The 15,808-nt window shown below is 35.7% G+C and overlaps 1 protein-coding gene across 4 annotated transcripts in view; it reads right to left on the minus strand.

Moving 5' to 3' along the window:
* Nucleotides 1-29: 29 nt before the first annotated feature.
* Nucleotides 30-15,808, minus strand: part of RHBDD1 (rhomboid domain containing 1) — a 44,132-nt gene continuing 28,353 nt past the window's right edge. For 2 of the 4 annotated variants that reach the window (XM_026854744.1, XM_026854745.1), the window contains exon 7: nt 1,056-1,174. In XM_026854744.1, coding sequence (XP_026710545.1) covers nt 1,056-1,174 — 119 coding nt within the window. Of the gene's footprint in view, nt 1,175-11,705; nt 11,819-15,808 lie in introns of those variants that run through there. The other 2 variants (XM_026854746.1, XM_026854747.1) reach the window with 2 other exon arrangements.

Below are 15,808 nucleotides of genomic sequence, written 5' to 3' on the forward strand. Positions count from 1 at the left end.
TGTATAAGAGACAGGTCCTGGAGCCGGCGGGCATTGCCTCTGGGGACATGGGGGAGGCTTCCAGCAGCTGCTCACAGAAGCCGCCCCTGTAGCCCCCTGATACCAAACCTTGCCATGCAAACCCAATACAGTCTGCAAACTCTTATTGCTGCTGGATATCAAATGAGATACATATAGAGAAATAGTAGAACAGCACATACATGATACAATTTCCAAGGCTCCTGAAAAAGGGAAATAGATACTTCGAAAAAGTGTGTTACTAAATAAAGATATTCTTTATATGGCACATCCACCTCCATTTCCACAAAACTTCTAACAAATTATTTCAAATCTAAATGAAAACATTTTATTTAAAACATAAATATTAAGAAAGGGTTTAGTAAGTAAAGTAGTTACAACTCATTTTTATCACATACAAGCTCTAGATAAAATAGCATGTTTTAAGGAAGACTGCAACACTAAGGGTTGTATTAAATAACTCCTTAAGGTAAGGATAGCTGCAACTAGTTTTCACACAGTTTGCAAGACTTCTGAAAAGCTTAAGCCTAGACATATGACCTAGCTGTTGTCATCAAAGCAATCTTTTCAAGTGACATTTCACATGCCAATCCAAAAGCCCGTTGGTCATCATAGATAAAGAGACAAGTTTGTAAGAAAAAATTGCATAGTTTTACAACTGTATAAAAAAAGTAATGTTTTTTTCATCTTTTGATAAAAAAACCTGCTGCCTGAGAACACCAGTGGTCAAAATGCCAAGGAATTCTTTAAGCTACACAAAAGAACTTAAGGAAAAAGACTTTGGAACTATCAGTCTTCTTCCATATTTAAGGTGCATTAAGATAGAGACTGCCAAAGACCACATTTTGATTGCTATCTCACACCTTTTATGCAAGTTCCAATGTTGAGCCCAAACTCACAAAACCCCCTGCAGTTTTGCAATCAGTAGTAGAAAAAGTAGAAAAATATTACAACAAATCTGCATATTACAAATAAATCTGCAAATATTTTGGTAACTCTGAATAGCACTTTACAGTTTACATCAACACCTGCCAATTTCATCGTCTCTCAAACCTAAGAAGCCTTTGCCTTCTTATTTCCTCTTCTGAATGCTGCTCAGGTGCAAACCAAAAACCATAGGGTCGCCGCTCAGTATTATATGTTGCTCCACCAAAACCTACAAGACACAATGAAAAACAACTGTTATTTTGTTTGGTAACATGAGAAAAATGCACATATATCCTGTAATCCAAAGCATCACAAAACAAATGAAACAGGGAGTTGAATGTTTCCAATTCTGATGGTTTCAGGGCAATCACAACTTCCAGCAACTGCTCTTAAAGATGTGGAATGAAAAAAAGAAACAAACAAACAAAAAGCAAATTAACCACTGACAACACCCAAACATTTAACAAGTTTTAACCTGAGAGTTCATGCTTTCACAATCCCTACTTTATACAGTAAACTCCAGATTGTTAAACTATTTAAACATCCTCAGTAGTTACTTCTGGCAAAATAAGCTTTTGGTTTTGCCTTTAGTATTGCAGTCCAACATGAGCTGACCCATACCAGATGCACATACAGCTCTCCCACCCTTAGTCGGCAGCAAGCAATTTCAGAGATAAACTACACATGGCAGCTCTGCTAGAGAACTGTGAACAAATTAATCTGAGTGGAAACAGCACACCAAGACCAAAGGCTCTCTGCCCTGGCACCCCAAGTGGGAACAAGACCAGGCTATTCCAGTAGCTCTTCAGAATTCACATTAAGCCATCAAGCAAAGAAACAGTTACACACCACCTCAACTGAAGGGCTCTGGGAAGCAAGAATGCCTTCTGAATGCAGGTACAGTGCTACAGATAAGCAAATTAGCTTTAAAGATAACACAACAGCCTCTGTTACATTCAGTATTTTTTAAACTTTCACCTAGGATCTCAGTTAAATTAACAAAAGTGAATAGGAAAACCAACAGTAAATATTATACTATTATGTTCATTTTCAAGATGAATTTCAAATATAGCTGTCTCCTGTATCAGAAATTGTTTGTAGCAAACACATAAGGCCTGTTTATGAGACATGAAGTCAGGAAGTCCAACTTATGGAAGAGGCTCTCTTAGTTTGTGATCCAATTACAAAAGCATTTTAGTTTGTAGAATACTCACCAATAAATATATCATTTTGTGAAAATATGAGAACATGTTCATAATTTTCCTTTTTTGCTTGCCAAGAAGTCAAACTCTTGGAAAATGCTTCCAGAGATAACTATAGCTGCTCAACTCTGAGAGGCAGCAATATTAACATTTATCAAATGAGAAGCACTGTTTTAAAGGATTTTTCAAATTCATATTAACATACAGGAAATTATATATTTTAGTATTTCATCTTCAGCTTGTCCCTGTGTCTTGACTTGCTAGAGACAGATTTGAAAAATATTTAAGCTGTTACTCTGCCTCTGAAAATGCTATGTCATTATTTGACAAATCTTGTTCAAAATATTATAGAAAGCTAACATATTGGAAGTCATAGAGATTGGCACAGATAACATTAACTGCAAGGCTTCTCACTTTTTTTTTTTTTAAAATCCAAGAGCAATGTCATTGTCTAAAAAAACTTAGTTACTATAATCTGCAGCATGGGCAGAATGGTTTTCATTAACAAAAAAATATTAGGTTGAACTGAATATTCACTTACTACATTTATTTTCCCACATGTTGTTTCTTACACAAGGTTTGTTTGAAAAGAACAAACACAAAGTTGTTTTACTGTGTTCTACTGACCACAAGCTGAGAAAAAACACTGGCTAACATTTTGTAACCCAATGAAAATTCCTTTAGAAAACAAAAAACCCAATAGCTTCAAATTGGAAGGCATAAAGCAAGGTGGTCAGTAGACATCCAATTCTCTTGTAATATTGCAGGAATATGTCTAGACAAAGAAGTTAAAAGGTCTGAGACAGCTCTATAAATCTTTTGAAGACAATATTTATGAATTGTAGATACATACTGGAATACAAATGAATAGATCTATATGTATATCTTATCATCTATGAGTAAGTAAAGAAATTGTTAAACAACACTGAATTCATTACAACGTTCTCAACGTTTATGTTGTCATGGCAGGGAAATTTATGAGAAAAATCACTGTGATTTATGTTTTTTTTAATGTCATGTTGTATCTGGGGTGAATAAATGGAAAAAGAAATAAGCAAATTAAGAGTTTTTCACAGTGTTGTTTATATAATAATATAACACCAGTTAAAATGCCTTGTATTTTCTTTGTATTTTGACTTTTGATGGGTATACTTTAAATATAAACAATAGCTAAGATATAAACTTTGATATATGAAAAGTAATATAGTCAAGACCCTGATCATACAAATGGCTGCACCATACAGACTGCAAACTGCATTGTAATGCTCAAGTTCGATATTGTTTTTTAAATCATCATAATTAGGAGAACATTTGAATTCTTAAAAAATTCTTTTCTGTAGCAACATTCCCAAATATCAAAGTTTCTAATTAAAATATTTATTTTTCTATATAGCATACTTGGTTAGTTTTTATTTAAGAAATCAGATACCACTTATACAATTAAGACAACTACTGGCATAGTCCCCATAAAACACGCTCAACATTTAAAATATAAATGTATTCACAATCACTAGAAACAGAAAGAGATGTTATAAAAAAGATGCAAAATGCTCCTTTATATGCTGAACCAAAAATAAAAGACTGACAATGCATTTTGAAAAGCTTTATGTTCAAGAAATGGTATTTTCCATCAAACTATATGGTGAGGAGTGAAGTAATGTAAAATACATCTATTTATATGTATGTATATATTTAAATTATGCTGTTACCCGAAATAGTTCCCTGGCACCTTCTTTTTTTTTAATTACAGTAGAAATATTAATAAAATAACATATATATCTAACGAAAAGATTTATAAGCCACAGTGTTCAGAAATGGTAATTAGGCCACTGCTACTGCTGAAACAACACCTGGACTTCTGTGTAAGAAACAAACACAATCTTTTCAACACATCAGCAAAAACCTTTAAGACTAATGGATTTTAAGATTATATTCAAAGTATTTTAAAAGCTTCAATAACACCAGATGATAGACAAACCCAAAGGACATAATACAAAAAAGTCAGAACAAACCACTAACCCTTACATATCACATTAATTTTATTGTGAACTAGAAATGTTTGCTGTGAATATGGAAGACTGAAACCCTCTATACCTTTCCTGTCACCCTGTGTGTGGTTTTCTGTTACTAAAGTTTATAATTATAGGACCTTGGACTAAAACAAGAAAATCACTGTAACTTCAACTGGTTTAGCTAAACCTGTATTATTGTAATACAGATAAAGCTTTAATAACCTGAAAAATTTTCATCCACATCTCAAATGAATTATGCTTATCATGCCTAAAATACTTACTGTAATTAGGCATTAGAGCACATTACTCTGAAACTACAGTCCTCCATAGGCATAATGCATAATGCACTAAGCACTGGTTCAAACGTTACCCAGCATGTCAAAATCAGAAATTTGATTAATCAGACACACAGTCCGAAATGACAGTGACAACACTGACTGTCCTCCCTTTTTTTACGTATTTTTTTCCCCACTATGAATGAGCAAGTGAAAATGAAGACTGTGTTGCACTCAGAAGAGCAGAGTCACACACCGCTTATCAGCCTGGACTGCCAGTGCTGCCAGAGAATGTTTCCCATCCTTGCTTCCTAGTATTCCTTCAGCACCTTCAAGATTTACGTGAGGAACTGCTTGTACGATAACCATGACAACAATTTTGGAAAGAAGGCTGTAAAACTGTTTATGCTGACCAAGGAAGCCATTTTTACTAGTTTAACCCAACACAGATTTGCAGATTTTTACTCAGCTTTGCACCCTTTTTCTTGGTTTTGAACAATACAGAAACATAAAAACTACTGAGCAGAAGTCTTCTCAAGTCAAAAGATATTAACCAGGGGAATCCCTCAAGAAACTAGAGTCTGTTGTACTCTCTTGGTTTCAGTCAAATTCCAAGTTTTGGAATCAAATTACTGGCATGTTCAATGCAGTCATTTTAAAAATGCAACTGTCCAATCTGATGAGGCAGAAAAAAAAAATACATCTATGAGACTATTAGCTATACAGTACTGGATATTGGGCACTTTGCACTGAAAATTCTGCACCCAATATTGGTTCTTCTGATTCCTAAGAAAAGCTTCTGGTTTATATCTTAAGAAACAACTATTTCAATTATGAAATTCTGACACAGCAGATACTGTCTATAAAGATCTTAATGAATGATAATTCTCTTTTAGAGCAAGAAAATACATTCTAAATTGTACACAAACAGAGAAAACGTGCAACAAAACCAACAATAAATACAATGAGTTAAGACTGTCTTACTGGATACAAGTCTTCCAAATGAAAGTCTTAACTCAGGAATACACATACATTTCAGTTTGGTTCTTGAGCAATTCTGGGCTCTACTAACTGAGAACAGCTGATAATGCCCAAAACTTCCTTAAAGACTTTAGGGTAGCAGAAGGAAACTTAGTAAATGATTCAATGTGCATTTTGGATACATATTAGAGACATTTATGAAGTAAACCCTGAACTTTGATTTCATCACTGAACTGATGCTGAAAGTCCACCTCACTTGTAACAGGTCATTTGCAAGTAAAAGGTTTTTTCAAATTAAATATTATCACACTGAGTACTTTTATAGAACAATCAGGAAAGCATTATTATTGATGTTCCTTCTTCAATTAAATCACGCTTATTTTGTTAAAAAGCACAATTGATGAAAACTTTTATATTATATATATATTTTATATAACAAAGTTTTTATGAAAACTTTAATATTTATATATTAAAAAAATTTGAGTTTCAGTTGCTTTACTCATTACATGACATATTTGAAAAAAAATAAGGCATAATCACAACACAAAATTTAAGACTTTAATTCCTCCATATGCTATTGATATTAAAGCACAGGCAGCTATCACTACTGAACAAACATCAGGAGTTTCTACTGTGGACATTCACAGCTCACATTACAACCAAATCACCAACACAGTTAATCTTCACAAGTACCCTAACCACCAGAAACTAATTCTAATCACAAAACCAAAGTCAGCTTAGCAAAGAGACATTGATCTCACCTAGGCATAAGCCTTTATCTTTTCCAAAGAGTGACATTTGAAGCATCGTTTTGAAAGATGTAATCGCCTTGTAGTGAAAAGCAAAGAAGCTAGGGAGTATTACATGCCAAATTGCTTCAAGCAATTCAGAGATGCTTGAGGAGCAATTTAACAGTCAAATAACAGAACTTACAACCCATGCAGATCCATAGGTTTAGTAAAGGATGTGTAAGATAACAGCTGTAACTGAGCCACCGTTTTCTCTCCTCCCTCAAGAAATTAAACAGGGGGAGAGAGGGCCCACACTAGCTTGCAATATTAAATTCACACTTTCAATTGTGCACCTAAGACTCCATTAGCAAGCAATAAGGTGATTAAATGATATCTTAAACCCTTGCACAGCCTCCCAGCAAGGAAGCAGCAGGCACCGGGCCTGGGGACACCACTGGCTCACCCAGCAGATGGCACCGAAGCCACGCAGGCCACCACAGAAATGAGGACAAACTGCAGCCAACACAGTATTCCACCTTGTAAGCAGAATTAGGGTTACTTTGAAACAGATGGGCTCTAGAGAAGCTGCTACACTGAATACTACAGAGTAGTTTATTGTCTGGATAGTTTGAAACCCATGGACTATTTGCCAGCATCTAACAGCTTCTCTGTCACATCAGTTTTCATCAAACAGAAAGCAAAGTGAAAGCCACTGAAATACATACTTTTTTCTTTACTAAACCAATCCTAAATTCCAAACTTAACTTGCTATTGTTTACAATGCTTTGCAGCAGAATGTCTGTCCTGACAAGACCAACTGCATAACCAGCATCTTAACCCTGAAGCCAAACTGCTAACATAGCTAATTCTCTATCCAAGAATCTTCTCATTTTTGCTTGTCTTGTTATCAAGTAAAATTTGACTAGTATTCTCATTTTATGCATCTGCAATGCAACCCTTGGACACAAAACACTCTTTGAGGCTTTTCACAGTAACAGTGATCAGCTCAAAGCCCACTTCTCCAGATCTTTTTCACACATTTTCAGCACTTCAGATACCAAAATATAGTTACCAGGTGCATGATCTGGAAAAGCAGACAGGAAGAGGTGAAAAAACTTAACATCAGCAATGAAAACAATTCATCACTTAGAATATTTCTGTGGAAACAGCAAGCCTCCAAATGTGAAGGAAAGTATCAGTTTTTCTAGTATCAGTCAATACTAGAAAACAAATAAAACCAAAGACAACTGTTTCCCAAAGCAAGCACACAGGTTAAAGGACACACTCAACATCATTAGAACTTCTTAGAAGTTAGGTCTACCTACATCAGTCTAACAGATTAATTCAGAACTGCTCTTCTGAATATGACACGTGAACCTCCTGCCAAACTCTCTGCAAACACAAGCAGACCACTCCACAAAGCACCACACAGATTGTACAGGAACACCAGAGAGACTGATCTGGCTGTGGCACAGCAAGCCTTGTGTGACAGCAAAGCAAAACTTACACAGCCAGCTGGCAGTGCAAATGAGCCATCCCTTTTGTCTTCAGCTATACACTGCCCTCTAATCATTAAGATCAGATGTAAGGACTATTTGAAACATGCCATCCTATCAAGTGTAATAACACCTGTGGAACATGTGTGAAGTGTGCATTTTTTTCCTCCTCTGCATGAAATTTGGCATAGGGAATAAAAATCAGCTGGTCATCTTACAGGATGAGCCAAACAGACAAAATCTCTGCATGGGGTTTTAGTTCTGCTTGTATTACAAGCCACAGAAGCGTAACATCAAACACACTCACTTGATTTTTCATCCTCTCTGAAGTAATGGCCTTACTTTTAGGTTAGATAGTAGAATTTGCAAGAGAGTTTCTGTAAGCTTCAGAAAGAATTTATCAAGCTACCAAACTGTGAAAGTCTGACTGGTAGAATACACAATTAGGTCCTTGATAAACACTGATGCTGCTAGATAAAAGGTGTCTGTATTTCCTTTTCATACTAGCTTTAGTTGTAGTAAAGAAGAATCTAGAATATTTCAGCTGAACAGCTTTAAATTTTCAGTATCACTATCTGCCCTGGTACCCTGAATGTGGTACCCACACAAAAAACAAATGATACAAATCCTCACATACCCATACAAAGAACAAACACTTCTCATTTCCAAAAATCTCTTTCTTTTGTAGAAGCTTTGTTGAAGATAATCATAGACAAGCAATAATCTCTTTTCACAGGGAGTACCATGTGGATTAGAAGACTAGTCTGTGCCATGAGGAGCGCCCTTAACAGGTGCATCAGATATAATCATTTCATGTCCAAGTGTACACAAAAATAATCCTGGCTTTGAGATTGCCAGACTTTGAAAGCTCTGAAAGACAGGAAACCTACCCTTAGCAGAACCACAGTTCAGGTACTGTCATGGTTCACAGCAAACTCATTGTGGGGTTTCCTCTTCTTTTTCTTGAAACTGTTTTCTGCAGCTAACAAATTGCTCAAAGACTGTTAGCTTGGGTCCTCACAAATGCAGAACTGTTAGAATCATCTCACGTAATCATCATCATTTTATACAGCTTAATTGCTTCACTGTATCTGCTGTATTATCACGTCATTTAATTACATAACAGATTGCCAGCATCTGTACATTCATTGTTAAAAAAAGTAAGAGAAATGCTGTATTCATTAGCCTAAGAGCTCACAGATCTGGCAAGCTCTTCCAGCCCTTTTTCTAGGAACTGCTGAGTCTAAAGACAGCTTATATAGTCACCAAAGTTAGGATGTTTGTTCAGCCCCTTCAAACCTTTCTTCCATGAAATACAGAGAGTGTAAAGCATCTGTCTACGCTTAGGTAACCTTCCCATGGCTCCCAAAAAGGAAGGTTACTTTCCTCCTCCTGAAATTAAGCCAAAAGAAATATGAAAATACGTATGGGAACATGACCAGATATGGAACCCTCTAGTATAGACCTTTCCACAAGAAGTGCTCTTGATGTCCTTTAGAGGTGTCATAATGACAACCTTCAAGAAACTGATCAAGATTGTTAAAATCCGTGCAAAAGGTTTCTAGTATATTTATTGATACTATTAAGCAATAGTGGTTTGAAAATATTTGATAAATGTCATAACAATTTAGTACACTTACTTGGCTTTCATTTATACTAGCTTTATATAATGTATTTCTTCCATAAGTAGTATAGCCCTGCTAACTATGTTATAGTGTCAGGATATAATTGAAGTTCACAAACAGCCCTTGGGCGTGCTACAGATTACACACAATGTACTACATTGCCAGATCTGTGGTATACACCTGATTAAGCTTGCTTTTTAATGAACAATACCAATGTTTAAAGTGCTCTGTCTAAGAAAATAGGAGTCCTCTCAGTTTATAAACATCAAAACATACAATCTTTATGCATAGCCAACCAAATATTTTTAATGTATATGGAATAGGAAGGGCAGGGAAAAGCTAGACTCAAATGCCTAGTATTGCTATAGCTCTTTCCTATCTTCAAGCCAATTAGAAGTCAAGTCTTAAGGCTAGTTTCATTGACTAACTTCTGATTTATTGAGTTGTACAGAGTAGCCTAAGAAAAGGCATATACAACATCATTTTTCCTCCTCTCATACTTTAGAAGGACTAGGAGGCTTCCAGAAAGAACTGAGGCAAACAAAACACAGCAGCCTTTTCACTCTTTTATGTTACATTAGAAGCCAGAAAGGAAGTACAGCTGGGAAAAAAAAAAAAAAAAAAAAAAAAAAAAAAAAAAAAAAAAAGAAAAAAAAAGGCAAATCTGCTTTTCTCTCATTCTCTTCCCTCTGCAAAATGCAGACATGCTATACGGTCTGACAGATTTGGCTTTTAGCACTTACTACTGTCCAATTTTTTCCTACTCAGCTCCACATTTAACAGCCTATGCTATTGTTTCTAACGCTGCCCTTTAATTTTTTGTCAATGTATGAAAGAATTTTGTCATGCTATGAAGCAAGCTATTCCTGGTGCTAGTGCCAAAATTCCTCATCTACAGACTTGAACATAACAAACTGCTGAAGACGAGAAATGGAAATCTTACTACTGATTGTGTGCTGTGCTTTGGAATGGCTGACAAATGAAAAATCAAATTAGCAAGAAATTAATTGTGGCTAATACAGTTAGAAGGGAAGTCATAGACAATGAACCCAGATACAACTGGAATGTTAAGAGGAACTGAGATCAATCTTGAACACAGAGCGTCCCTCTTGTTTTAAAAAAAAAAAAATGAGAAACACAAAACCATTTTCTTCAGAAGGCCTGATAATTTGTTTTGGTTAAGAGGTGGCTAAAACTTAATGTGGGTATCTTGATCTCTTCATACATGAGAATTTTAAACTTTATTTTAATCATGCCTCAAGAGCTCATCTTTGCTGTATCCATATCACCAAAATAACGAACTCTGTTGTTAAAGTAACATAAGTTGTTAAAAGCACATTGGTAAAATTTTTAGAATAGAGGCCATCAGTCACTGCCTCCAAAGAAGCCAAAAGTTTACTACACACTCAGATCACATGTTTGCAACAAATAATCAACACTACAATGCAGAAGTAACATGATATAGACCACTGCTGGACTTGATGCCCTTCAGAAGAGAATTAATGGGGTTAGTTTTATATCTACTTGCAACTACTGTTTAGCTGGATACTGAAAATACTACAGGAGAGATGACTAAATCTCACTGCATTTTCCAACCATCTAATAATTCTCCAGGTGTTAATTCTCCTAAACAACTCATTATTAAATTTAAAATGGTTGATACGTAACATCAAATGTATCTTTCATTCTCAAGTATTGAAAGGGATTTGCTAAGCAACTAAGAAAAACCTTGACCTATATAAACATGCTACTTAACCTATCTTTAGGCTAAACCAGACAGACTATTCCTCTTCAGAGCAGTAAGAAGAAAGCTAAGAATAACTTTAGTTACAAGAAGAATTTCAGGTAGGCTGTGTATTTATCATAATCTAGTAGAAGTCTTTTTGTTCAGCTGCAAATAGCAAGGTATCTTTTTCCTCATGTCTTTAATTTATGTTCATCTATTTCAAGCATCTGCAGCACAACCTTCACTGAAAAAAACAGAATGGGAGACCTCATGTTATTCAATATTCTCTTCTATGCAGTTTCTTCCCTTAGTTGGTTTGTTGGTGCATATTCACTAGTGTTTAGACATATTTTCCAATTCCATCCTCCAAATGACATTTAGACATTCATTAATTTATAAAATTACTTAAGTGACTTACTTTGCTACTCATATAACCTGTATTTTATTCTCCTGGACTGTTTTTACAGTAAGTTGCACAGATCAAGCAAAGAACACTGTCAAAAATACAGTGAAGTAAAGCATTAAAAATGAGATCTAAGATAAGCAGTAGAGCAAGAACAAAACAAACAGAATAGAGTTACACAAAACAGAACTCAAAGGGCTGAAAGTTTTTCCTGGCAAAAAGAAGGAATAAATGCAAATGAAATTTAATCACTCTTCTACATTTGCATAGAATTATGAAGTTACACACAAATTATGTCCTTACCAGCATAAAACATGCCTATTCTTGGCAATTCTATTCTATTTTTGAGTGATGTTACAGTACTTGGTTTCAACGCTTCTGAATTATAAAGCTCACAGGGAAGTTCTTGTCCATTCTGGATCCTAAACACAAGACCAGAAAAAAAAACAAACACAATGCTCCCTTGCTCAGTAGTTAAAAAAAAAAGAATACTTATATTTTGTTGATAAACATTAACTACTTAAATAAAAAGTCCTTTGTTTGATATTGCTAATGCACATGATGACTTGGTAAAAAATGAGCATAAAGACAACATAACGGTCATGTTAGGAGACTTACTAATTTTTTTCTGAAACCCATCCCCTATTTCTCTTTTTATAGCTTGATTAAACTGGTTTTAAAAAACAGCTCAACTAAGCTGGTTTTAAATAATTTAGCTGGTTTTTTCTTCATTGCCCCAGAAATTGTTCTGCAGTTTAATGTAGTTAGCTAGGAAGATATCCTTGAACTGCTCTATGGTATTCTTCCTTGGTCATTAAACACTCTAAAATTCTTTTCCAAGTTGTCAGGTCTTCCAAGTTCTTTAACTAAATTTATATAAAATTTGTAGTTTAAAGTGATTTGATTGTAATAATTTATTGGTAGAACCAAAGAAACCAGGGCTACAAAGAACCTCAAACGATCCTCTAGTGAATCTTCATGCCCCACGGCACAGTCAGTTACCTTTGTTACATTCACGAGAAACCTCCATTTAACTGTAAAACCCTTTCAGCATGAAGGTTCCACAAAATTCTTTGACAATTTATTCCATTACTTCTCATTTTTAACATCTAACAAATCTCCACTGATGAAATAACACCTTTATTTCTTGCTTTATAAATTGTAATAAATTTACATTCCCTTCCCCTTTGTAGCTACCTTTAATGTATTTGAAGATTTGGGTATTATCAGGAATCTTCTCTGCCTCTTATCTCATACTACATGTTCTTTTAGTTGTGTTTTCTAGATATCCACTTAATTCTTACTCCTTTCACACTCTGACTCTCCAGACACTTCCCATCTTTTTTCAAGAGATGTGCTAAAAACATGATGCAGTGCTACATGTAAGGTCTTACTAGTAGTGAAGAGCACAGAAGGATGCGTTTGCAGATAACATGCCTATTCACAGATTCACAGTGAGGCAAATGTTATATAACTGACACTGTTCATCCATGTTATATTGTTGGCTTTACCTACTAGCATGGAGACCTTTAAACAGAATTACTTCCATATTTTTTGAGACAGCCTTCCAGTTTGCCAACTTTTAATTCTCATTCCGTGTTCCACTGTTTCTGCAGCCTTCCTGAGCTGGTATCCAGTGATACTTACATTGTACTGCATCATTCAAATTGCAAAGCAGAACTGCACACAGGGCATACTTCTCTAGGTAATTTTTACACACACCTAATAGTATAATTAATGCAGTATTTCCATCACTTATTTTTAGAATACTGTGCAATACAGTACCAAAGTGGTTTCAAGCACTGCTCAACTCCTATGGTTTCTCCCTTATATGCAGAACTTATATCCCTTTATTCAAACTAGCTTGCCACGACTGTCATAACGAATTCATACAGCCTTGTTACTTACCTACCTGTAACTCTTCCAGGCTTTTATAGTGCATTTTTCTGGAAATTTAAGCTGCTTGGCTTATATAAAACCTTGGCTCCTTCCCTCATCCCAGATGAACACTTTATTTACCACTTTCTGGTCTACTGCAACCTCACAGAATACCTCAAGTTGTAAGGGACCCATAAGGATCATCAAGTTCAAATCCCTGCTCCTTACAGGGCTACCTAAAACTAAACCATATGACTAAAAGCATAGTCCAGATGCTCCCTGAACTCTTGACAGGCTTGGTGCCGTGACCACTTCCCTGGGGAGCCTGTTCCAGTGACCAAACACCTTCTCAGTGAAGAACCTTTTCCTAATGTCCAATCTGAAGTTCCCCTGGCACAGCTTCATTCCATTTCCTCATGTCCTAATGCTGGTCACCAGAGAGAGGACGTCAGCACCTCCCCTGTTGCTGCCCCCCGTGAGGAAGCTGTAGGCTGGAATGAAGGCACCCCTCATCACCTTCTCTTCTCCAAGCTGAACAGATCAAGTGACCTCAGCTGCTCCTTGTAAGTCTTGCCCTTGAGCTTTTCACCATCTTAGTCGCCCTCCTCTGGACACAGTCTCATAATTTCATTTGAGGCACCCAGAACTGCACATAGTACTAGAGGTTGTGGCTGCACTAGTGTGATGTAGAGTGGGACAATCACCTCCCTTGACTGGCTAGTTATGATGTGCTTGATGCATGCCAGGGCACACTGTTGACTAATGTTCAGCCTGCCATCAAGCCAGACTCCCAGGTCTCTTTCCACAGGGCTGGTCTCCAGCCTCTTGTCCCCCGGTCAGTACATACAACAAAATTTGCCCCATCCCAGGTGGACAATCCTGCACTTGCCCTTGTTAAATTTTTACAGTTGGTGATTGCCCAGCTCCCTAGTCTATCCAGATCTCTTTGTAAGAACTCGCCCATTCTGCCATTATCTGACATACCTGAGCATCATCCCAACAAAATAAATAGAACTTATTATGAAAAAGAACATAAAATTTGTGTAAATCCATTCCCTACCTCCATTTTTATCCCTCTGAAGGTATGCATATCACATTATGAATTTATGTTAATTCTCCACTTTGATCCCTCCCTACCTCTTTCAATGTTATGTATTAATTTGTATTTTTCCTTGGTTATTTCCTTTGTATTTTCTTGATCAAGTTTCTCAAGACAACTAAACAGGTATTATTTCTTGAGGTTTGGTGTTAGAAGGGCCATTAAGTAATTACAATTTTTAGACCCAGAGCTTAAATAGTCTTTCATCTTTACAAAGCCTGTTTGAAATTATTAATACATGTTAAGATCTGTATTTATAATCTATTAAAACAAACTTGAACTAAACCAGCAAGAACTAAGCAATATGTGCTTACTCCCACAGGTAAGCCAGAGAGCTATGGAAACCACTTGCTCAGATCCTAAGATCAGAATCTGACAACAACTTTTGCTTTAACATATCAAAAATTTACTGTTGAGCTCATGCTGTTAAGAGATATTACATTTCAGTTTATTCAGTTATTAACTGAATATTATTATTCTGAAGAAATAAAGTGGAAGATTAAAAGGAAATCTCTACATTCACCTTCAAATAACAGAAAAAGGAGAAAGTACTACCTAATGAGTCTTAGTAGCTCCAAAAATCCTGAATACCATCAGGATTTGAAATAATTTTCACAAATTATTTACTTACAAACAGTAATTCCTGTATTAAATAATGCAAATGGGCCTTGTTTTTCTATAATTGTTGTTAAAGGTATCCTGAAACCTAACTGGGTATTTATTTTTCAACTAAATTCTAATTTTCATCCAAGCATTGCTTCACAAGAAGTTGATTTTTAAAATACTAAATAAATGCATTATTCATCCTTTATAGTATCATCAGTCAAGCAAGGTGTTAAAAAAATAAATGAATGTTTAAGCTATGTAATTACTGGAACGAATAAAGACAAGAAGTACCAAGTTATGTTGAACTGAATCACCATTTTCCCCTCTTTGAAAAACCACAAAGTTAGATTTAAATTATTTCAGGTTCATCAAACCTAGGTGCTTGCCCCACCTTTTCATGTACTACAGGATATAAATGGTATTACATATCCTCTGCCAGGTCACTGAAAGGCTTCAGAAGTGCAGACATTCACTACCATCCTGCAATGCTCTGTGAAGCATATCTGAAATACCTAACTGCAGCTATGATGCCTAATGAATCCTTTGCAGTAAATATCCTATCTGCCCATACTTAAGCTTGCTCAATGTAGTAACTATATTAGCAAAGCTTCTTGAGCTAATTACATGAAGACCTTTTGATCAGAGCTGGCTCATGTCCAACCAGCTTTCAGGGCAAGCTGATCTTGCTCACATATGTCTACAAGATGGCAGAGTCATATCAAATGGAATATGGAAGACAAAGTTGTCCCATATGTTTCTTTTGAGTATAATCCTAAAACCTACTGCTGCAGACTGACAACAGCAGGGCATCTATGTAATACTCAAAATA

This window comes from Athene cunicularia, assembly GCF_003259725.1.
Source record: "Athene cunicularia isolate RWA chromosome 9 unlocalized genomic scaffold, athCun1 chr9_part1, whole genome shotgun sequence".
Classification (NCBI taxonomy): Eukaryota; Metazoa; Chordata; class Aves; order Strigiformes; family Strigidae; genus Athene; species Athene cunicularia.